Genomic DNA, 25,156 nt, shown 5'->3' on the forward strand with positions numbered 1-25,156 from the left:
AGGCTGCCCACTGAAAGCGTGAGAAAGGAGTAGGATTTGCATGAAAAGGTATGAATCTGAAAGCATGCCAAATTTGAACCTGATTCACCCTAAGGTAGTTTGCCATTGCTGAGAAGGGCCTCAATTGCTTCTGAGGGTTGTGTCATCTGCTAGAAATGAAAAAAAAAAAAAAGGTAATTGTGTGATATGTCACTGTTAACCAATCTGTCTGTCCAGACTCAGGTAGATTTCTGGCCTCTGTATACTTTCCTGCTAGGAAAAGCGATGAGTGTCTGATGTCTGAAAGTGGTGCTGTGTCTTCTTCCTGAATTGTGCCATTTCTGGGACTGGCATGACCCTGTGTCAGTGAAGAAGACACACAGCTCAGCTGAGAACTAGGATTTAGACTTTTGAATAGTCTTCTTCAGTAGAAAGTGAAATTAGATAATTGCATTCTGTAACTGGATTTTTTTTTTTTTTACCTCTAACCTGATTTCAGTTATCTTCACATTTTCCAAAAGTATTCAACCCTTATATGTAGTTCAGTAAAGTGAATGTGTTTTCTACCACCTTACTATCTGCTCTTTTATACTCAGTGGTCTTTCTTGGAAAATAGGATTTCATTTTGCTTTCAGTTAAGCCACCCAGGTCTGTAACACCCATCTGCCTTTGTTAAGATCAAGCCACCTGCATCCTAATAATAAGAGGCATTCTTCTGTGTGTCTAAGTTGTGGAGGAGCAGTCTGCTCAAGAACCCCTCTAGGGATTTCTACTAGTATCTCTTGCCAATTTTCCTCTGAATGTTTTTGTTTGAATAAAGCTGCTATGTTGGTTTTGTCTGCTGTTATATGACATTCTGGAAGCCATAACTGTGTTGATATACATTTCTATATTCTCAGAAACAGTAATTTTGTCATGTAAAGGAAACTGTATGAGCCAGACATATTAAATAATTTATAGAATTGTAGAATGGCCTGGGTTTGAAGGGACCTTAACGATCATCTTGTTCCCTGCCATGAGCAGGAACACCTTTCAGTAGACCAGGTTGCTCAGAGCCCCATCCAACCTTGTCTTGAACACTACCAGGGATGGGGCATCCACAGCTTTTCTGGGAATCCTGTGCCAGTGTCTCACCACCTTACAGTGAAGAATTTATTTCTGTCATCTGATCTAAATCTACCCAGTTTAGTTTGAAGCCATTCCCCCTTGTCTTGTCACTACAGGCTCTTGTAAGGATAGGTTTTTTCAGTATTAGCATATTGTTCTACTTGTGAAAAGGCAGTTCTTAGTTTTCTCTACTGTTCTTTTCAGATGGAGCATTTCAACATGCTTGTACAATACCAACAGTTCTCAACAACATTCTTAAAGTAAAAAGGAAATAAAATGGCTGGAGAAAATTGAAAACATCTGGATTGCACTATCTAGTACTGCACTCTGTGTCATGAAAGAGAAACAATAGCTCTCTGTTTTACACCTGAAGTGTAAGCTTCAGTTGTACCAGGTTAATACACCAGCAGTTGGAATCAACTCTTACGGTTTTATTCTCTTAGAGCAACTTCCAAACCCAGCTGGATTTGTCTTTTCTGGCAATAGTAATCATAGAATCATCTAGGCTGGAAAGACCTTTGAGATCACTGAGTCCAACTCTATAACAGTGATCATAATGAAGGGAAGAAAGCATATATTCAAACACGTCTTAGTAGTCTCTGAAACAAATGCTTTCTCTAGCATTGATTGTATTGATTTTTTTTTTTTAAATATATTTTCAGTAAGAGGAAACCAGTTCAGTTCTCCAGGCTTTGTAGAACAGCTAGCAGTGCCTAATTATTTAAAGGCCTGTTTGTTGATAGCTGTGATAGCCTATGCTTGAGCACCATGCAAAAAATCAGCTTAAAGATCAACTTCAGCATTGTCATCCCACTGGAATGTAGCAGGAGCCCATTTATCACCATAGGAATACAATGACTGGTGAAAACCCTTCATAAATTCACCCTGCTTTCAAATATGAGGGTACTCAGATAATTTCTCACTCAGAGCAGTAATCAGATGCTTGTAATCAGCCCTCTGATCATTTCATCTGACTACCTATCAATTTATAAACTAACCCTTGTGAACTGACAGCTTTCCAATTTTTTTTTTTCTCAGTAATGAAAATTCCCCTTTTATCTCTGTAAGCATCTAGTTTTGGATTATTTCAAGGGAATTGTGGTGATAGTAGCTGAAGACCTAACAGTCTGCAGGCAATGGGAAGTTGCAGCTGGCTTTAGCTTTTGTACTCCATGTGTTTCACAAGGGAAGGTGAACAATCTAAAATTCCATTACTTGTTGGGCCATGAATTCAAATATCCATTTAACATATTCACAGTGAAGAGAAGGATATAATACTGTTCAGTGCAAAGAGGCATTATTTCCCAAGTTCCCATGAATTTCCCAGCTAGGAATGCATAGTAAGGAACAATTACACAAGGCTTGGTGAAACTCCCTTTATTTATTTCACTTGTATTGTTGCTGCTGTTGTATAAGAAAGAGCAAAATAACAAAAAGAACAAAGTAAAATAAAGTAACAGCTGATCCAAACATTTTTAACATGTTGAAATCCCGTTCCAAATGCAAAGACTCTTTCTTTCTGCCTTTTCTTTGCATTGATTTGCACAAGCATTTTCTCTGTGAGCCAAATACATCTCTGGTATAACTTCACTGAAGTCACTGGACTTACACCAGAGGTGGTTTTTGTCCTCTGTCCTGGGTAAATACAGTAGGAATAAATTGGTCACGCAGGCAGAGTGTCTGGCAATAAGTGCACTGAGTGGTCCTGGCAAACCAATAGGAAAATCTAAAATAAAAAGCCCAAATAAGTCTTTTACTTAATATAGGGCCTAAAATTCTACTGGGAGCTGCTGAATACTGCCCACTAACTGTACAAAATATAGGTAGCATGCCTTCCAAATATCAAAATACCAGACGGAATGCCGTGAAAATAAATAACTTCTAATATAAACAAATGAGAACATATCAAACTGTTACCTCTTTAAACATAATGTAAATAAAAAAAATACCAGTCCTTCTACACAATAAATATTAAGAAACCATTGACGTAGTTGAAATGTACTCATATAAATTAACAACTTTAATTACATTAGCCAAACAGACATTGGTTAAAGCACTGCATGTAGTATGCAAAATAATAATAATAACAATAATAATAATATCAACAACAAAACACAAAATGATAAAAACAAAATAGGCTTCATAATATCTTGGCTTTCATAATTTATATATATGTATATACATATATATAGTTGTGTGTGTATATATATATACTGTAGACATATATATAATATGTATATATATAATACAATTCAATGTAATATAACATAATATATAATATGTTATGTCATATTAAATTGTATAATATTTTATATATACATATTATTATGAAGATATATATACATCCATATAGAGTATATATATATGTGTGTAAATATATATCTTCAACCCATTGTCAATGTATTGTTTTTGAAAGTATTTAAATACAAAGAAACCCATTGAGAATTAACAGATTCATTATATCTCAAAAAATAAATAGCTATAAAACACAGAAGTGCTGCTTGTTTCAGCCCATGAAAACCTGCTTCTAGTTGTTCACAGAAGATCAAATTATGATTTTATTTACTCATGCTGAAAACATTTTACTCCACATGTAATGCAGTGAGAGCATATGGGGGAGTAAAGCTTTTTTCAGTGTAAGGAAAGGGATTAGCATCTGGTTCTTATTTTTTAAGATGTACACTATTGACATGAGGTTTAACTGAAAGAACTTAATAATTTCCATTGTATCTACCTATACTTCAGAAATAGATTTTTCTCAATTTATTGATGCTGACTGGTAACTTTCTAGGAAAGGAGACCCTCTGAAAATCAATGGCATTGCTTACAGAGTAAGGCACAATTCCACATGAGTAACTATAGTCTGTCAGTTTTTAATTTTGTACATAAATTTTACAGATGCCTGAAGTTCTCTACCTAAGAGATATTGCTGCTAGCCTCTACATGGTCTTGTGGTGTCACTGTTAAATGAAATTGACAGCTTAATTAAAAAAAAAAAAAAAAAAAAGGAGGTATATATAATGGAACCCTACTTTGCAGTGATTTGGTAGGAGACTCTTTCTATTGAAGTCAATGACAAAACTCCCATTTCATTTAATTCTACAGTTTTGGGTACTATACCATATAAGTGCATAATAATTACAAGCATCTGTAAGCATTTCCTTTTGCTAAATCTAAAGGATAAAAATACATTCAGCCCTCCCAAAGAAACATCTTAGCATGCACTTATACCAGTTTCCTAGGCTTTGTGACCAGTGAACATCTGACATGGAGATGTGAAAAGACAACCAAATGTGGTCAGCTTTCAAGCAATAAGATTATGGAGGTACTAAACAAATACATTTCTGTGATTAAATATATACTGAAAATGTATTTTCAATACAAACAGTGAGTAGGTTATATGGAAAGGAATGTGTTAGTAGTTAAGAGCCTTTCCTCTTTTTTGGTACAGTCGTACCTGAAAGGAGAAGTAATTTTTAAGACTGCATGCCCTAGAACAACTGCTTAAATATGGTAACAATTTCTAATGCTATTTTAAGTACATGCAGATTTAATTAAATCAAATTATCAGGGATGGGCTATTTTGCTGTAATCATTCAGTCTTGATTAACATCCAAATTTCTTATTTTACTTTATCATACAGTTTTTCATTTCCCCTACTTTAAATAACTCTGACCACAAATCAAAACCCCATGACTGATTCTAGAGATTGGAGGGAGAAACCTTTAAAATTTGTGACCAGTATACACACACAAATGCAAGCTAAAAAGTAGGGCTTGGAACAGTTACTTCTTAATTTGAAAACTTTATTCTGTTTTTGGTGTAGCTATCATGAAACATGCTCACAATATCTAAAATCCTATTTTCTTTCCTCACTTGGAAGTTGTCACAGGCTATTTTCGTGTTTTTCAGGCCAATCCCTATTCATCACATTAAATCTGCTATCAAATTCAGGATCAGAATTATTTTTTAAAGGGTCTTTCTCCTTTAGTCAGAAAAAACACGAGTTTTTCTAAACCTACTTTGCTAGCAGCCAATGGGAGTTTTGCCATTGTCATCTAGGGGAAGGTTCAGGGATTTCACGTCTCCAATACTCTCTGACTAATCACTGTTGAGAATAAATTTTATCAATGTGAGCCATCTGACCTGTTTCCCTTACCGCTGTGTTCAGAGTGCCACAGTGATGCAAACAGCCTCATTCAAATAATTGGATTAAACAGTGTTGGCTGTGATGCCATTCACTCAGAATCCTTTCTCTCCCTTGACAGTGCCCACAGCAGAAGGAACCTGAGATTCACCCTGGCACAATTTTACTCATGTAAGTAGTTTTACTGATCTTCTTATGAGGCCAGCTGACATCAAAGGGCCTGTTGACATGAATAACCATTCTGGGACATCTGATGATATAAATAAGAGTTCTGGGGCCCCCAGTTTTAAGGCTAAGTACAAAGACCTGTGAACTAAATGGTATCCTCAACAACTCTCACAGACTGTGTCCCTGCTCCTGCTGCTCCAAAGGCTGGCTCTGCTTCTAGAAAAATTGACAGAAATTCTGCCACATGCTTCAAATAAGCAGGGCCAAGAACTTCGTTAAAGTTCTGAAGATAAATTAGTTGTGCATCTTTTCTTTTTTTCTCCTGATAATTTTCCTACTAGCATTTGGAATCCCTCCCTTTCCCCAGGAAGAAAACACAAAAAACCTGACAAACTTCTGCAAATAATTTAAATCAGAAAGCCTTGATATTTTACAATATCACAGAACACTTTAGTGACAAATTTAGTGTTTAACCAATTATATTTTTTCAACTTTTCTTTTTTTGCAAATTGCAAACAAGTCTGTAAAAAAAACTGTGTTGTATAAAAAGTACATAAATGTATAACCCATTAGCCGTATTATGCAATCTAAATATTGTGGAATAAATTAGATAGAAAACAGCTATACGCATGTATGTTGATATCTATTCAACAGAGGAAAGGGCTATTTTTTTTCTTTCTTTTTTTTCTTTTTTTTCCCTTTTCATTTTTATCTCTATAGATACATACAAATACGGACATATGCCCATGCGCATATACATATGCACACGCAGAGAACACACACACACACACACACACACACATGCACACACAAACAGTTTTGGCTGACAAAAAATGAAGGCCCTGATTACGCTGTTTAAACATGGTTCTCGCCATGAAGGTGCTAACACACTATCCCTAGCCAGTGTGACTGGGTTATGTTGTGCTATCTTTTTTCTTTTTTTTATTTTTCTTTTTTTTTTTTTCTTTTTTTGACAGACGGTGCTCTCGACAAGATGGAGAGCCGTGTTAGTACTTCTTTCCAGGAGAGGCATTTAGAAGACTGTCCCATCAGAAGGCAGCTAACTGGGGCTTGGTTCAGCAAACCTATTAGAGTCTGAAACTTCAGGGTCAGGGTTATCAAACTCAGTGTAAACAGGGCCTAAAGGTTTCTCCCATTCCCTCTTATCATCTCCCCCTACCCAAAGACAAATGTAAGTTTAACATTCTTTTAAATATGACAGCAAAAAATTTTTTAAAAACAACGACTATCTACCTATGCCCTATGGGTTGGACCCTTCAGGTTAGGTGTTGACACTGAAAATTAGGTCTTACAGGTAACACACAAACCCATTAAGAGTTGTCATGCTAGAGGATGGTGGTTGAGAAAGCCAGTATTTCAGCAAAGACTGTATTTCAAACAGAAATCCAACCACAATTGCCATTTTCTGTATATTTGTAGGAGCAATAGTGGACAGGGCCCAAGGCTGCTTGCAATTTACATCAACAATTTTTAAGTGTATACCAGCACTTTAGGTTTCTCTTGCACAAATACCAGCACTTTAGGTTTCTTTTGCACAAATACCATTTTGAACATGTAGCCTCCCACTTGGCAGTAAGGAACAAAAAATTTATAAAATACTGTGCTTTGCACACAAACATTCATTGTTTTAAAAACAGTAAAATGAAGCCAGAAGTGCTTATAACTTGTGTATACATACATATATACATACAGAAATATATACATATATATGTATATCCCTTGGACAAAGTTGTTTCCCTACGATGCGCATTTACTGTGCATCAGGGCCAAGTTTAGTGTTGTGCATACAAAACAGTATGATTATGCTCAGATGGACCTTAGATCCAAGCACTTTGGATCCAAATCCCAGGGATTTTCTGGGCTTACTTCAAATGGCGATTTTTTGTTGAGGGCACTATTTGAATTTAACTGGTTAACAGATATTCTAGCCTGAATATAATCAACCCACTGACTTAATTCAAACCCTAACTCATTACAGATGAATGGTACCAACCACAAACAGACTTTATAGAGGCTTGCACAAATGTCTTTGGTGTATGTGTCTATTCATTTTAAGGTACAAAATAATAATAATTATTATAATAATAAAAATAGCTATTTTGTGTGCTGTAGCAGTTCTTGTATAGCTCACAATAAGTGCAGCTCTCAACCCCTCCCACACCCAACCACCCTCCCTTGCAAATATTTGTTAAATAAGGATTAGACAGGTCAGACACCATTGTAGTGCAAATAGTAAACGATTAAAAATTTTTTTTACAAAATATAGAAATGTTTGACTCCAGTAACTGGACAAACATGTTCCTTTCAAGTATCTCTCACCAAAGATTTTTTTTTTTAAAACAAGTTACTTCCATTAAAAAAAAAAAAGTCTCTCTTTTTTTTTTTTTTTCTTTCTCTCGCAGGTAAACAATTTCAAACCATCTAGGTTGCATAGTTCTAACATTGTAAGCACCTTTACAGAATGTAACTTATTCTTTCATTAATTTTTGTTCTGTTTTTTTTTCTTTATTTTTCTTTTTTCCTTTTTTTCTTTTTTTTTTTTTTAATGTAGTGCAGAAGATGAAAGTGTACACACCTGCACACAATTGACCCTTGATCAATGTTAAGTATATGTATGTGTATTGTGTCTGTATATATAGAGACATGTATATAAATACATAGCCATATATATACAAACACAAACACTACACACCTACTCAGTTGCTGTGTAAATGTGGTGGGAAAGCGCCAGTGACTGTAGTGATCATACACATGGCTATTCATTGACCTTTTGGACTTTGTCCAAATTTCTGCAGGTTAGATGAGCTACTACCATGGCTTGACCTGATGGGTAACTAAGGGAGGGAACGGAACTCCCTTCCCCTAGCAGTAACTAATATTTAGTATACTATGTAACAAAATAAGGAGCCTACTGAAAGGAAGGGGAAATCCCCAATCCATACCACCGTTTAGATCTATCTTATTCAAGCCCAGCTTCATGACGTTTTCTTCCTTTTTTGTAGGTGAAGTATTTTCTGATCCTCCATAAGTCTTTTTTTTCCTTCTTTTTCTCTCTCTCCCTTTTCTTGGTCTCTTCTGTTTTAGTTTGTATTTCTGATGATTGTTTCACTCAAAAAAGATTATACCATGTCTGGTCTTTCCTCTTCTTGGGCTTTTGATACATTTTCTACTTAACAAGAAGGGTCTTTGTGCACACTAGCATCTATGAACAGCCACACTCCTCCACAATCATATTCTGTATGTCTTTCTTAATGATGTTCTGGCCATCATCGTAGTAGAGCATGGACATAGGCCTGAGCTTGGTGGGCACACAACATGATTTGAGGTTGGCAAAGGGGCTATGGCCCCGCATGCGGTAGTGGTTGATGACAGTGGAGTGGAAAGATAATGATGAACCAGATGTGCCTGCTATATGGCTGGGACACTCTCCTTCGCAGTAGTTGGCATGATAACCTGTAGGAGCAATGATCCAGTCACTCCATCCTATGTCCTTGAAGCTGACAAAGAACTGCTTCTTGCAGCATATGTTGACCTTGCCATCACATTCCAGGCCTCGTCTCCGCCGCCTGTGCTGGCGATCCTCTGAGTGCCGGGCAAGCATCATCAAGAAGGGCCGATGTGATTGCTCCTTCTCCTCTTCTCCTGTGAATTCTCCAGCTTCCTTTTCTTTCCCTTCCCCATCATCTTCCTTTTTCTTCTTCTTGCCCAATAGCACCAGGTTGGCTCCAGTCTCTTGACACAGGTCACAGGCAATCCTCACATCCAAAGAGCTCTTGCCTTGGTCCAGGAGTCTCTGGACACTGCTGGAGACAGGGAAGACGTGCCAAGTGCTCTTACGGGTGTCCACTGCCTTTTCTGAAATCAAAGTCTCACTCTTTTCACCTTTCAGCCCCCCATACTCTGTATCTTCTGCTCCTTCAGAATTGCCTTTTGGCTGCCGCTGCTGTTGAAACAGGCGGATGGTGACTTTTGTCCTGCTCCGGTTGGCCTTGGAGACCTTCAGGAAGAGCCACACTTCAGCATGCTCCACCACCGATAATTCACTGCCTTCCTTGGAAATCTCAAAGTGCAACATTTTCTTGGCTGTGCCTGATTTGGTAAATGGAAATAGACAGGAAGAACTTGTTAGTATGTCTGCTTGCATTTTGTTAAAGAGACTTCTGTTACTTTTTCCATAGGCATGAAGTGCCTTAGGTTTTCTATTTGGTTCTTTAAATTTTTATGGATCATTTGTTCTAACCTTCCTTTACCCCCTCCTTAGTTTGTATTTTGTGAAAATTCTCTTTTTAGAAAAGTATACATTTGCTTGATATTTTAGCCAGAGCATTTTTCATAGTAACAATGTAAAGGATTAATGTAATTAATGTAAAGGATCTCATGGCAAATAAACATCAGTGGCTGCCAAAGTTTGCTTAAGCTGTCTTTGTGATCACTGTGAGCTGAAAGGCAAAAATGCTTTATCCATATGTACCATATGCATAAAAATCTACACCTAATATCTGGTTAGGAAATAAAGTCCAGTGCTCCCAGTTCTTTATCAATACTTTGAAAATTCTGTGGGGAAGAAGTTTACACTTTCTCCCTCCATAAAAATTCATCCTTCATTTGCATCTTAAAATGAGCTGTAAATATCTATTATTTCAAAAACAAACACGTGCTAAAATATGAACCTCCACTTTAAGAAGTTTGCAGAGTTATATTATAAAGAATTGAAGAATTGCAGCAGGCAGACTTTTCATCCTGTTAGATGTTAGCTGTAGATCCTGTTCCTAATTTAACACACTGTACTTGCTGTGATTATAGTAATGGTGAATACACTGAGAAATGAGCTAAAGAACTGTATAATTATGGGGATGGTTCCCTGGCATAATTGTATCAACTTGCTGAGATGTCATTGTGATGATTGTGATGGTGAGGAGGTGTTTCTCGGATACAGAGCTCATATCCCTGGTAGAAGCTGGAATGAATAATGAGGGCTGTTTAATGATTTGATCACTAGAGCATGAAGAAGTTAAGAGAGAATGAATTAGCTGGGGGGTGGTGGTGGTATTATTTTTTCAAGAGAGGTACTTTTCTATTTTCTTGACAAAGAAAAAAGCCCTGATGACGTCTTTTGTTCCTTCTCAGCATGGAGGCCAGGGTGGACTGGGGTCACACATTTGCAATGTACAGATATCTAGCCTTAGTAAGAAAGAAACAGTATTCATAATTATCAATTTGTCATTATTATTATTCTTGAGATATCCATAGTTGTTTACCACATTTTCTGTGCAGCAATTCTTCTTGTCAGTGAACCATAACTTTGCAGCCTAAGACCAGAAAGTGGTGATTAAACAGAAGTAGCAGGACACACACAGGAAAAGTTGCCCTCTCTGTAGCAAGGCTCTTCTCACTTCCCACTGCAACTGAATTCACCGCTGTGGGCTCCCTGACCATTTCCCTCTTCTCCCATTCTCAGGTGAGAAAGAACTGGAGCAAAATCACAAGAGACATCTACCTTATGTTCAGTTGCAAATTCAAGAGTTGTTGATTTCTAAAGTTTGTAGGCAGGCCGTTCTGCCCCTTGAGCTACCTGTTGCTTTTTGTCTCTGTGAAGTACTAGCACTGACACATTCAGCTTTCCCTCGTGGCATTCCCAGGTCAAAGAGAGAGACATTTCTGAATTACAGTGTCCAAAGGGCATAGTGTTTTGCTTTTGTTTTCCCTCTAAGTGAGAGTGTGAAATTGTAGACTTTAACTGTCACTGAGAAATGGAAACACATGGTTTGTGTTAACTGCCTCTCATAGACGGCTGATGCCAGTCTTCAGAGTGAGTTACATTAATTTCTCAGGGAGCTACATGAACCAGCGGGATTGTGCTTTAGAAAATGAAGTAGATTATAAAAAAGACAGAGCAAGCTGACCAGTACTGTGAGGCATGATGAAAGTACTCTTTTTCTATTATTTTTTTATCGATTAATTCAATAATGACTGAATGGCTAATGCTGGTTTTTTTCCATTCTGGTAATCAAACTATGTCAAAGCTGCCAACTGTGTTTGAGCAGAGGTCAGGTAATAGACACCAATCTCACTCCTGACTCAGTTTCAGAGCATGAGGAGTTGTACAGTGACATACCTCCAGTCCAAAGAAAGTCCAAAAGGCTGGTTGCCTTGTACACAGGGTGTTACGGAGAGTTCTCTATGAGAATGGATACTTCTAAGGGCTGTGAGAACCAGCCAGCCTCTGGCTTTATTCGCCCTGACTCTCCCCTCTAAAGTAAATTTCTAACTTTAGCTTATCCCTTTCCAGTCCTGGTAAATCCTTTCTGAGGGGGTCCTGGACTCAAAGGGAACCTGAAGGCAGGTGATGTACCAAGAGTGGGTAGCTGCCAACCAAGACTCTCCATCCAACCCATTCTGCTTGCCGCCTCTATTCAAGCAAACATTGGTGGAAAAAAATGGTGGTTTAGATCAAGCTGCAGAAGGTCTTCTGGCACCAGCAGCCTCTTCCCAGCTGCTCTCTTTCCCCACAGTTCACAGACTTCTGTGTGGAATAAGCATGAATTACTGGGAATTAATACATATATTGCATTCTTTAGAAACCAAGCTGGGCACAGACAGCAGTTCTGGCACTAACATGGGTTCTGTGCATAAGCAGATCAACTGTGCTGGGTGCAGGAGAAGCTCATCTGTGCTGGACATGGACAAAAAACTTGGTCTGGTCATCTGCTCTGGAGAAAGCAGATAGGGTGTTCAGACCTAGCTCAACAGTGGAAGAAGCTGTATGACCCATCTAATCTGAAAAGCCAGGCAGCCCTGAATTACAGAATAACCTAGTGCTGCTAAGTGTTAGTGCACGGTATTTCACATTCTGCTATTTCCGTCCTAGTGGGAGTTGAAAATAGTTACGAAATGACGTATCTGCAACAGCAAATATTCACATTACCTTTTGCACTGGCCAGAAGCATAGTGATGCAAGCAGTCTTTTGGACAAATATTACATGAAAGAATCAGGACCTCAAGAACCCTCTCAAAATGCTTTTCAAATGCTCCTCTATGTGTGAAAGTAGGATTCTTCCTCATTACTAAAAATGTTTGAACAGTATGGTGAAAGTACACGAGTACTTGCTTTTTCTTTACTTAAGGGAAGTGAGCTTGAAGAAGGTAGCCTAAGACATGTCCTTTACAGGGATAACAGCCTCCTTGTAGGTTGTTAGCTACAATAACAGCCCCTCTGGATGTTGTTAGCTACATTTTCAGAAACAAATGGTGGATTAAGAGTCTAAAGAAAAAAGATTCAGGAAGCTTATCTGAGCCTAATATTTCTGAATTAAACAAAATCCTGAAACCTGCATAGCTAATAAAAGGTTTTATAGCAATTAAAAAACACTTTCCCTTTCATAGGTCTTTTTAGAAGGAGACTGAGAATGGTGCAAGGTTGAGGATAAAAAGCATGCTTTCACATTAGGAAAAAACGAAGCTTTTCTGAATTCTCTCCACATTCACAACTAGTTTGTTACGATCACACCGCACAAATGGTATGAATCCTGCAGTTTTTAAGAGGTCACTGTTCTCAGACAAGCTCATTTTGAAATCAGAGTTTGGCCTGTTCTAAAATCTAATTGAGACCCTAGGATCTGGCTTATTATGGTTACACATTCCCTTTATAACAGGATCTTTGTTTCCAAAAGGTTCAGTGCTACAATAAAATAAATTATTCAAGTGTTCTGAGACAAAAAAACAAAAAAACAAACAAACAAACAAAAAACAAAAACAAAACAAACAAACAAACAACAAACCACCCAAAACCAAAAAAATCTATACTTAAATTTTTCCAAATTTCTCCAGATATTTCTTAGGGATTTAGTAGTCTTTCTTTTTAGGTCTAAATTAATGGTCAGGATCAAAGCTTTGGAAATATATACTGTTCATCGAACTGAAGGTAAAAGGGAGAATCCTGAAATTTGGGGATGGTATCACTTCCATAATTGCATTTTGTTTACCCTTTTGTCCTGCCTGTGCATTTGCCATGGCTGATTTGCAAGGGTCTTTTTCCATTTGTAATCATCCTGCTCCTCCTGCCTGACTGCTGAGGAAAGACCCACAGCCCAACAGTGATAATGCCTTCATCACTTCCATGCTCATATAAACAGCAGTGTCAACAGCCTGGATTGTTATCGTAGCAGAAGGCAGCTGAAAAAGGAGACAAGGGATTACTTTGGGCTCCTTTTCATTGCTTTTCCTCATTTCCCTTTCTCAAAACTTTGGAGAGGCCACCTCTCTGCTTTCCTGCTGAGCAAAGTCCCTTCCAGAAGGAGGGCTGTGATGCCAAAGGAGCAGTCTAGTGGGGCAAGGACACCAGCAAATGATGTGAGAAGTGGTTAAAAATACGAGCTCTAAGTAGTGCATATATGGTAAAAGCTTTAATGGAAGGAGTTACTGAATGGAAAGAAAGTGTAGCAGTATATATAGCATGGGAGTTTTTGCATATCTGTTTTTCTCTTCACTAGTGCTCATGTACCTTTTTAGGAGAGAAACCTGAACATTCAAGCAAAGGGGAGCCTGCACAGGTACCTTCCTCTCCACCTCTGGAAGGGCTGGCCAGGGCTCGCACAGGACTCTGCAGTCAGCACCTGCTCCCAAGCAGCACAAGGTGATGGGCATGGCATAGTAGCCCGTGGAGAGACTGGCAGAGCCCTTGAGGGCCCAGGCACAGGGGAATTGGAGGGGCAGCCCTACGTGAGGTAGCTGATGCTGTGCTCCAGCAGGAATCTGCAGGTCCAGTGTGCTCTTCCTCTGAGGCTAAGAATCCTTCCTTCAGGATGGTTGGCTTTAACTATGCAGTTTAAGTTTGATTTTTTGCAATTTGAAGCAGGATTCAAGATCAAGCCTCTGTTAGTTCAAGCTATATACATATACTAGGCGGGGTTGAAGCTATACAATTGAGAGTATCTTCTTCTGAGTAAAATGTGATTTTTTTTTAACCTATATGCTGTTGAATTATTAAGGCTTTTTCTTTCATAATGAAAGTATTTATTCTTTGTGACATTATAATGTGGCTTGTTCTTAATTTCTTTTAATACACAGGATTTATTTTCCTTTGAAAAATTCTCACTGAGTAAGAAGGTGCTGTCACTTTAAATATCTATGCTTTACCGGTGCTTAATTTTGAAATGTTTTTACATTATACTGTAAGTGAACTGTTTTTCCACACAAAGCAAGCTTTTTTTTCCTTTTTTAGTTGCTAACTTTACTACTGCCTATGTTTAGATTTGGGGGAATTTGTACTGCGTGCCAATCTGTAATTACATTCAAAAGCATCCTTCCCTTCACTTCTCATTTCCGTTCCCCAGGAGACAGAAAAAAAATAGGTTACTAGAAAGGTTCCTCTAAAGAGAGTGAAGAGAAGAGCATGGTTATTGAGAGATAATTGCCCAAAATGTTTACTAATAAGTGACCACTGGAGTTAGATGAATTCTTTGCAGCGTAGAATTTATTCAGAGAATTTAGTGTTATCGTCTGGTAATTATCCCCTAGGCAGACTGATGATTACACATCTCCTATTGCCACAGTTAGACAGTGGCCATTTCTGTGAATGCATTTCAGCCTATGGATCACTGGCAAACAATTTATTCTGATTATTCATTATCCATCATATGTGACTGGTCATCCAGGTTGCATACTTTCATTCCTGCTCCCTTATTGTTGCATCTTACAGTGGGAGGAGAAATTATGGCACAATTAATACTTTATCTTCATGCTCACTTACCATTAGCTGCCAGAAAAGGGAGATTTTGTTGTAAGAGAAAAATAAACCAAAAAAGAAGATCAGGAAAGAAACCTATTCCCTGAGCATTCATGGAGGGAAAAAAAAAGCAGCAGCGACTTTATTTAAATACCTTTTCTTGAAAAGTTAACCCAAAGAGGCATTGACAAGGTCATTCAGAATGTGAAATAATTCAGTTCTGGTGAACCTTGACTCTCCTCTGCTATTTTGTTAGGAAGCACTTTACATCCACAGCTTTGAGTTCTTTCCAAATTGAAAGCCCTTCCCCCACATGGCTTCAAATATTTAGAAACAAAAAAGGTGTTTGTTTGGTTGAAGTTTTTTTGTTGTTTTTTTTTTTTTTTCTTTTATTTGATTTCTTCATTTATATCTAAAATAGCTCAAGCAAAGTTTAGGATCGTTTGCACCAGTAAAAACAATCCCAAGGCTACATCTCTTTTTTTTTTCTTTTTTTTTTTTTTTTTTTTTTTTTGAGAGCAATTTTTTTTATGCATACTTGTAATTATCTGCTGTAAATTCTAAAATTAAGTGGGTCAGAGACTGCCTGTTTGTTTTCATTAAAATATTTAATTTCTGAGCACTAAGGCCCAAATCCCAGGCCCACTGAAGTGAATAAGAGAACTTAGAGTTGCTTCCAGTAAACTAAGCTTCAATCCTATATCAATGTTGCAAAGCTCTGTTGCATTAAATGAAATTGCCTTCTCATAGGCATATCTCTAGATATAGATATAGATATAAGAATTCCTCAGCATGAATCAGTTACATGTATGCAAGGTAGATATATCCTGCACAGAGGAAAACACATGAATGTACATCCTTGTCTGCAGGAATGGTATGGGTGCAGGCACAGGGATACGAGCGTGTCTGCCTTGGTACACCTGCATGTAAGGACGTACGTGTGCTTACACACACATATAGGCAAATACATATTCAGATATTCCCTACTAGCACACAAAACTGTGGGCCTGGCTACACAGAGATGGACACATACTGTACTTTCTGTTTCTCAGGTATGCTTTTGTAAACTGGTTCCCACCTCCCTAGATTAATCTGTGCCTTCTCAGGTTTTTCTTTAAACCAACCAACCCCTCTTAATTCTCACATTTTTGATACAGAGAAACAGATCAATACAGAATGGCTTTCCTCTTCTGGAAGCAGTTTGCTTTCATTTGCTAAAATTGAAATCTTTGATTTGATATGATGGGGGGAAGGGGGAGCGGGAGGGAATTAAAAAACAACAAGGGAAAATAGGCTTGTTTTCTAAAAGCCGAGGAGACTGCATTAAAAAAATGATGTGAGCAAATCATCTCATAGGATGACTCATGGTCACATTCCTCAGTATCTTGTAAAAAAATAATATTTATAATTTCTGATCTTTCTAGATTTCCAGCACTTCTAGCATCCATCTTTTACTCCTCTACCTATTTCCTATTTTCTTCCTGCATTATTTTCCTTGCAGCTTTACAGTGAATCCTTGTCTTTTAAATAAACTAGAAGAGAGAAACGATTCCCACTCAGAGCAGCGACAGATAAGCACAAAGATCTCTGGGATTCAGAATCCAATTAGGTAAAATAAGTGTGCGGAAGGTTGCTGCCTCGTGGGGAGCAAAAAGCCTTTGGAGTGTGCCCTCTCGTGGCCATTCTTTATTCAGCATGAATATTTGTACCCTTAAATACAGTTATTTTCAAAAGAAAATTGTCGAAATTATTCAAAATACATAAGCGACACATCCTTTGGGGTTTTTTTTCCCTCCTGAACTGCCATCTTGCCTGTATAGGGTAGGTATCTTCTGGGAAAAGACATGAATATATACATACATGTATCCCTCTGCACATGAAAGTAGGCATCACCTGATCAAGTCAGTTCACCTGGAATTCTGTATGAAGTGGTACAAAACAATGGAAGTGGTTTAAATAGCTGGCAGACTTCTCTTTTTTTCCCCCTGGAATTTCTCCTGAAGATAAATCTTTCACTTTCCATATTTCCGTCTGATAATTCCTGTCACCTTCTCAGGGGCTGATGTCAGCAACCCATTTCATTGGTAGTTTAGTTGCCAGGATCAAATTCAGTTGGCAGAATCCCAGAATTGCCTAATAAGCTGTCTACTTAAAATAATGAATGAATTAGTAGCCAATCATATTTATAAGTATTGAGTATCTCAGTTGTTGAAACTGTTGGATTCGCTTGTCACAAAATTATATGACCCCTCTCCTCAAAAAAATATTTTTAAGACTTTGAAGTAACACAAAGTTCCCTTACAGCAGAACTAATCAACGTTTGTAATCTTATTTTGATATGCAAGTAGAAAGTGATTTTCATGTTTTACTTGTAAGAATGCCAAAGTGTGGTGCATTTGTAACTTTTGCCCAATACTCACAGTCATTAGTTTTGCAGAGATCTGTCTGGATTTGTTAGCTGTGAAAACTACCTGCCAACTATTTTGCTGATTTCCTGGACATAACTACACCTGTTCTTCAGACAAGTTTACTGCATTTATTTCCCCTCTAATTGTCTGAAGTCTGTGTTTGTTTGAATTTTGGTCTATTTTAGAAAACAGCGGTCTCAAGAGAGAGCCGCATGCACAGAGTGCTCTTGTTCATTCACTCCATTTCTTTGTATGTTTGAGAATATGGCTGATGAAAGATGAAAATACTACTTTTTTATAAAGGCAAGTAGCAAATGTGGCATCTGAAAGACATGGGGAAAGGCTTGTTTATGTCAAGCCATACCCAAAGAAACAAGCCTAAAGTCTTATTTTGCTTTTTGTTGAAATTTTTTTTGTACAATATGAGATGTTTTCATTCATTTTCATTGATTTCTTATTGCCTCTATTGAGGCAGAGTGCGTTTGACATTAAAAGCAGGAAACACATTAACCTGGCTGTGAGCAGAACATGGCTGTGTTCTCCTGCTTGGTGTTTAAACTTCATGCTATTCCCAGTTTCCACAGAATGAAAAGTGGAGACCGTCCCTGTGGCTATATTCTATTCCTGTCTTTTTAACTCATATTTCCTATATGACATGTCACTTGCCTTTGTTTTTTGCCTCACTTTCCTTTACAATAAAAAAATATGGTTTAATATTTTATAGGAATAACTGCCAGTGCACAACAGGACAGGATCTCAAAAAGGGTTTACTTAAGTTGTTGCAGCATTGGCACCTGTAAAATGTGGTAGATCCTCTGATGCTGGCAAGTGACCAGATGAATGGTTGTAGATGAAGAATATGCTTCAGTAATCTGAAGTTACTCCACAGAGTGGATTTATCATTTCCATTAGAAGCCCAAACCAGAGCTCAGTTTTTACCTTGCTAATAGTCCCTCCCTTGTCCCAAATCAAAGAGGTATGGAAAGGCAGCAGGTATGGAAAAAATTGACAGAGCAGCCCTCCTGCCTGGGCTTTCAGGATTGTCATAGTATGAAGGAAGAGAACTGTGGCAGAGGGGAGAAGGCATGAGAATACAGTGGATGCCCCTGTCCTGCAGCTCCATAGCGTAAGTCCTCTTCAAGTAATTTAGCAGCAGCAGTAGGACAACGCTATGTAAATCAAGCCAAGTGACAGTGCTGGTGGCTGGTGGCGGGGGATCGGTGGCAGGATGATTGGCCAGTGTGTGGGCAATGGCATGATTTTTGCTGCTCACGTGACCGCAAGAGCCAATGGCTTCGGGAGCCGCCATTGGAGGGTATTGCACAGAGTAGGCATATATCAAATTCCAAATTCCTTTGTGTCAGAGCTCAGGAGAGACAATAATGTGTTTACAAATTATTGCGACGCACACAGTAAAGAGAAACCACTGTTCATGCCATATGTGTTCCACTGTGCTCAGAGCGAGCTGCTGAAAACCAGGTGGGAAATCCGACTCAGAGATAGCTTAGAGGTTTCCTTGCTTTTATAAATTCATTTCTAAACTAATGTTGAGCTACCCCTGCTTCTAATGACCTCTGGCACTGACACCTTCTCCCTGCTTTCTGAAGTGGAGGGGATGGGAAAATTGAAAAGCCTGAGCTCTCATGCTGAAAGAACTGATAATATGTATATTGACATATATAAGGACTCCAAAGGCAAGGGCTCCTTGTACAGTTGGAAATCAGACAGCCAGCAGGAATGTCTGCACTTAAAAAGCATGCACACTTCTTGTGCATGGCTTCCCTGCAATCAGAACATCTGAGTCAACAGGTTTTCAGGACTGGAAACTCTGAGTGTTGTCTTAATTGTTTATACTGCTGCAGCAAACTTTTAAACAAAAATGCTTGGAGTTTCTTTGCATACTTTGCCTACCATATGCTGTACCAAACAAAACAATGACATTCTTTTAAAACCGTCTTGGCAACAGGAAAAATGCTTTGGCTAGACAGCATCATAAAAAGTTGCTGTTAGTTAGATGATAGACTTATTGCAAGTAACTGCTATTGATGCATGCATTAGCATACCCACATACTCTAACAGATTTATGTGCAGATACACATACATCGAATTAAAATGGGTTTTTGTCCTATTCATGTAGGAACAAGACAGCAAAGTACAACTTTAGAGCTGTTTCCTATGGGCAGTTTTTGTGAGCCTTAAGACTTTACTTACTAAATACATATATTCTGAGCTCTTACTGCCTAGGAGTTAGGGGGAAAAGAACTGTGAAAGAGTTCAAAATACACCCTACCAAGGTTGCATTTTTGGCAGGAGTGTTTTAGGAACAGAATCTTTTTTCCAGTATGCAGAAGTCTGCATTACAAATTGGATCAGCTACAGCAACTTGTCCAGTTCTATTGAAGTCATCTGACAGTCCCTGCAACTCTTTATTGCCGAAGATGCTGTGCTAAATTAAAAAAAAAAAAAAAAAAAAAAAAAAAAAAAAAAAAAAAAAAAAAAAAGGAAGGGAAAAAACCCACAAAAAAGCCATCTCACTTCTAAAACTTAAAGCTGCTTCATCTGATTTTATAACTTTCATTATAATTTTTACATGAAAGGGCTGTTTTTGAAGTAGTTTGCTGTTCACTTTCTGTCTTCATAAACTCCCCAAAAGGCTACAGCCTTTTTTCTTTTACCATCAACTCTGCAATCTAGCCCTTTACTGCAAGTACTCTGTATTTACAGGCAGAGTTTGGAGGACCCTGCTGCAGCCTGACTTTATGTTCAAGATTGGTTAGAGAGCTTCCTCCCTGTGTGACTGACTGTGCTTAGCAAGTGTAATCTGTAGCCAAGACTAAGTCAGAAAAATCAAATTCCTTCAGAGTCCTACCCCCCCATCCCATTCCTCCTTCTCCCTTCCCCCAAGTCTCATCCTACAACCTTGCAGAAAACATTACTGCTGAGGAGAAGAAAATAAGTTAATTGCAGTTTTGGCAGAAAGGATATTTTTCACTTTGGGCACAAAGGATATTTTACAGGTTTTTTTTTTTTCAAGCACTCACCTGATTCTGCAAAAGTGATGATTTCTGAGGTTTGCTCCACAACTTCATTCATTTCGGCTCTTCTTCCAACATCATCCTCTATTTCCACATAACCATCCTCTCCCACCTTTCCCACGTGGAGTTTTTTGATGGCATTTAAAAGTGCTGCCTTGGGCACTGGCTGGGTGATATTAGGTCTGTCCCTCAAGTGCAACATGTTCAGTATGTGCTTCTTTACTGCTTCCACCATCTCAGGCTGTGAGCTGGGCACATCCTTTGAGAGCGTGGCAAGGGCACATGATGGACAGTCAGTGACTGAGCTGTGCCCCTCGGATCCTGGGGTTGGGGAACTCCTCACTATAATCCAGCAAAGCACCAACAGAAATCCTCTCTTCCAAAGCAAAGGCATCCTGGCAGCAAAAGTTGTTGTGATTCCCTTTTTAAAAGGCCCTGCTTTTCCTCCCCCTTCACGAACAGTTTTTTTGGGGGCTGGTTTAGTTTGTTTGTTTGTTTGTTTGTTTTTCCTTCTCTTCAGCAAATTCTCTGGAACAAGAACCAAAAGTTTTCTGTGAAGTTTTGTTTGCAGGTTCCCTCTCTGAATGCAATAAGTGCTGTAGATGTTTGTGGCTGTCAGGGAGAAGAGTTCTGACTCTGTCTCAGAGTAGGAGAGAGACACAGAGAGAGGGAGAGAGAGAGAGAGGACGGATTGGCCTAAAGTGAGTGAGTGAATGAGAGAGGGAGGGAGTTTTGTCTGTGAGTAAAGGCTATGATTAGGAAGGGGGAGGAACAGGCAGGCTGGCTTCCTTATGCTCATTGCTCCCCTAACACACACCTCTCTTCAAATGTCACTACTCGTGGTTCCTTCCCTCCCCCCTTTCTAAAAGATCTTCTCATTCCTGTAAATTTGCTCTTTTTTTTCCCTTTAACTCTCTGCTTGACCCCTCCCCGCCCCCCCCCAGCTGTCATTCCCCCCTTTTTTTTCCTTTCTTTTTGTTTTGTCTTGTTTGTTTTCTTCCTTCAACAGTATCACTGGCTTAACTAAACAGAGGAAACATGAATGAATGAAAAGAGTGAAATCTTTAACGAGCACCTTGCTCTTGGTCCTGCCTGGTATTGTTAGGGATAGCAGGAGCTGTTAAATAGCTTGTGAATGAGATGGGAATGAGGGCAGGGGTTCTGAATATTTTGAACAGAACATTTTTCTGCCTGGAGTAGAAGGAAAAAAAAAAATCTTTTCTGCTCACTTCTAAATGCTGAGGGTTATCAACACTGGCAAAAGGTCTGACAGGCACAAAATAGCACTGTTGTTTGGAGGGCTCTATAATACATGATACACTCCCCAGCTGCAATATGCAAAACAGGCACTGAAAGCCTAAGCAGGAGTTGGTACATATATGTGACATGACATGGTAGTGCCATATAATAGCCCTACTTCTATGCTAGTCTGTGCCTGGAAGTTCTTGGGTAGATATATTTAGGTTTGGGGTTAATCAAGCAATGCCTGAAAAATGCTTTGAATGTGAAGTGTTACATGTCATCTGGCCAGATCATACTTGCTTCTGACTCAGGCAAATCCCTCATCGATGCCAATAATAATTCTGTCTGAGTGAAGGCTGAGTAAGATCTTCTACATTTGGCCCATTGTTGTTAGAAGGCACTTATTACTTCATTCATTTAAATCACAGAGAGCAATCATGATATTAGAATAGGACATTGGAAATTAAAAGAAATCTAAAGCACTAGAAGAAATTTCAACCAGTGCTGGTAGCCTCTTGTCAGTTTATGCTGGAGAGGGCTTTGGTATGCAGTGAGAAGGCATTCCCTGTGCCACTGCCATGGCTTCAGGTTGCCTGTACATTTTCTATCCTCTCTGTTCTGTTTCTTACACAGCAAAGTTGAAGTTTACAAACTCACTTACATTTGAATTTGATAATGGAAAAATAACAGCTATAACTGTATAATATTGAGATTCTTCCCTTTCAGGCATTATCTTGTACCTATTTTCTCAGAGCAGCTTCTTCTTTTTTAGTGTTTACCCTCTTTCTTTTCATTCCTTTCATTCTCTCTCTACCACACCTTTGTCTTCTCAGATGAGCTTACCTCCTACCCCCCAAATATTCCACTCTCAATATATTACTGTCAACCATTGTATTTCACAATTTCGTGGAAAAGGAGTAATTTATAAATATAAGCATTGAAAGGTCTCTAATTTCCATGAGATGACTACAGACACCTGGGCTAAGAGACAGACAAGGAATTATAGGTAGAGTAAAAGAAACATACAGAAGTAATTGAACAATCAGCCAAAGTCTTACAAATGTTATATATTGCTAGTCCTTTTCAATTAAGATCTTTTATAAGGTTTTTACTGTTATAAGGCATCCACAATACCCCCTCATCTGTGTTTTACTGACCTCAGTTACTGTACTGTTGTATACTGTTACACTTACAGGTCTGTCAGCATTATAAACCCTGCAGCCATTCTTATAAACACATCTTTGTAACACAAACCTCACTATAATACATCGAATTTTCTTGGATCTTGTGAACAGCCCAAAGTCTGTTGTAATTATACGAAGTCTGAAAGTCAGCTTGAAATAGAACGAAAAGTTTAATTGGATGAAAAACTAATTTCAGATGAAAATATGCATTCATGATTAGATATACTAACAGATGACATAATTAAAGGAGTTATATATAGTTCTAATATAGCACCTATCCTAACAGTGTCTGATCAAAAGTAAGGGAGCGGCATAAATCAAAATAAAATGCAGATAAGTATGTCTGAGTTCTTGCTGTGGGGTATATGTTGCTTGCTATATACTACAGGTACAGTTATCGCATACAATCTGTATTACATAGAGGTATAGCATATTTTACTTGCATGCCATGATGATGACAGATTTAATGTCAGAGCATAACTTTCTAAAAACCACTGCTTTCTAAAAGAGAGCTTCCAATACCACTGATACATGGTTTATTTGTACTTACATTTATATACATATATGTACAAAAATACATACAGAAATGTGTTTGAATATATACAGTAATGGTGGCTCAGACTCTTTCTACAAATTACCTGAGCTGCAAAATTCTGTATATGCATTCATTCAATGTAACCCTAAGAGTATGCAACAGCATGCACAGGAATTAAAAGTTTCAGTTTGAAAGAAAAAAAGCTGATTGAAAGTTTTACCTCTCTAGTCCTGACTCTCAGAAGGAGACTGCTGTATTGTGCTTTAAGAACTGCTGAAGTTCGTCTTTGTGGTACTCATAATGCGAAGCTTTATACTGTACTTCTCGAGTGTACACATCACATATAACGTCTGTCAAAAGTGGGCCGGATCACTGTGCTGGATTGGTTAATCTGTTACATCAGCAATTGACTGTTTTTCCTGTATGAGACATACTTCTGGTAATTAATTATCTAATTAGGAAACTCCTAATGCTTTAGCATGACAAAATATCGTGGATCAACTTGTGGTGATTTCTGTATCCATTTAAAGACTAGAACTTAAAATCAGACAAATCAAACATTATAGTCAGGAAGATACATTCCAACTTGTTGTATTGCATAGCTAGATATAGATGTATAGATGTAGATAACACTGTTCTAGTTCTAATATTTATCAGATACTTTACTACTACTTTGCAAATTGTTTTCTTCTTCTTACATACTTAGGATATACCAGATAATCTTTCTCCAAATTTGGATTTTTTTCAAATTCAGGAAAATGCATTTGAGTAAGCATCCTTTGGCTTTGGATGATTTTTTTTTTTTTAATTCAATCTCTGAATAAATATGTCCTTCTGTTTAAATTAGGGATCCCTTTAAAGCTCTTTAAAAAATGAATCATATTGCTCCTGTCCAATTCTCCTGGCTCCTTGACCTGCAGATTGCATCACACTATTAAAAACTGTTTAGACATCTAAAAATAAATTACAATGAACGACAGTTCACATTTTTTGCAAGAGTGGTATTAACACTTGTGGAATAAAATAAAATGCAATTTTCATTTCAATTTACATTAATGAAAATCAGAAAAAACTATGCCAATTAGGCAGTACAGAAGTAATAAATAGAAGGTCAAAAGTAAATCCAAAATCCATCTCCTTTCTTAAACACACATAATAACTGGCTTTATGTGGTACCGTTTATGACAAATGGCATGATCATGCAGTCTTTACTCATTCATAACACCCACTGATTACCAGAAAATCCCCATCCCTCAGATTTATTTTTTTTTGGCCTGAATCGTACTTATAATTATATTTTTATGTCCTGTTGGTAATGTAACTTTAATGTATCTTGGAATATGGCTGATCTGGATCAAAGAAAGATTTCAAGCTTTCAATTTACAGTGATACCAGAGAGTCCTTATAGCAGTGTTGATCCCAACTGGTGTTTGTGCTGTAGTCACACAACAGCTTTGGTTGAATGAGAAAAAAATCAGAAGTTAATGGGAAACATATGACCAGATAGGTTGCTTTGTTTCCCATTTTTAATACGCATATAATAAGTGAGACAGGTTGCAGTAGCTTTTCTACAAACTGAGTTTAGCGGTTCCAGTTGTTACAAAGA

The 25,156-nt window shown here is 38.0% G+C and overlaps 1 protein-coding gene across 1 annotated transcript; it reads right to left on the bottom strand.

The window, feature by feature from the left end:
* Positions 1-3,481: 3,481 nt before the first annotated feature.
* On the bottom strand, positions 3,482-21,388 carry INHBA (inhibin subunit beta A). Its single transcript, XM_041400043.1, has 2 exons — positions 20,596-21,388; positions 3,482-9,511 (listed from the first exon to the last, which is right to left on the bottom strand). Exons 1-2 carry the CDS (start codon positions 21,386-21,388, stop codon positions 8,625-8,627), a joined length of 1,680 nt encoding a protein of 559 aa, XP_041255977.1. The 3' UTR covers positions 3,482-8,624.
* Between the last annotated feature and the right edge of the window lie 3,768 nt (positions 21,389-25,156).

The sequence above is a fragment of the Onychostruthus taczanowskii genome, unplaced genomic scaffold (assembly GCF_017590055.1).
Source record: "Onychostruthus taczanowskii isolate IOZ18803 unplaced genomic scaffold, ASM1759005v1 scaffold170, whole genome shotgun sequence".
NCBI classification, from domain to species: domain Eukaryota; kingdom Metazoa; phylum Chordata; class Aves; order Passeriformes; family Passeridae; genus Onychostruthus; species Onychostruthus taczanowskii.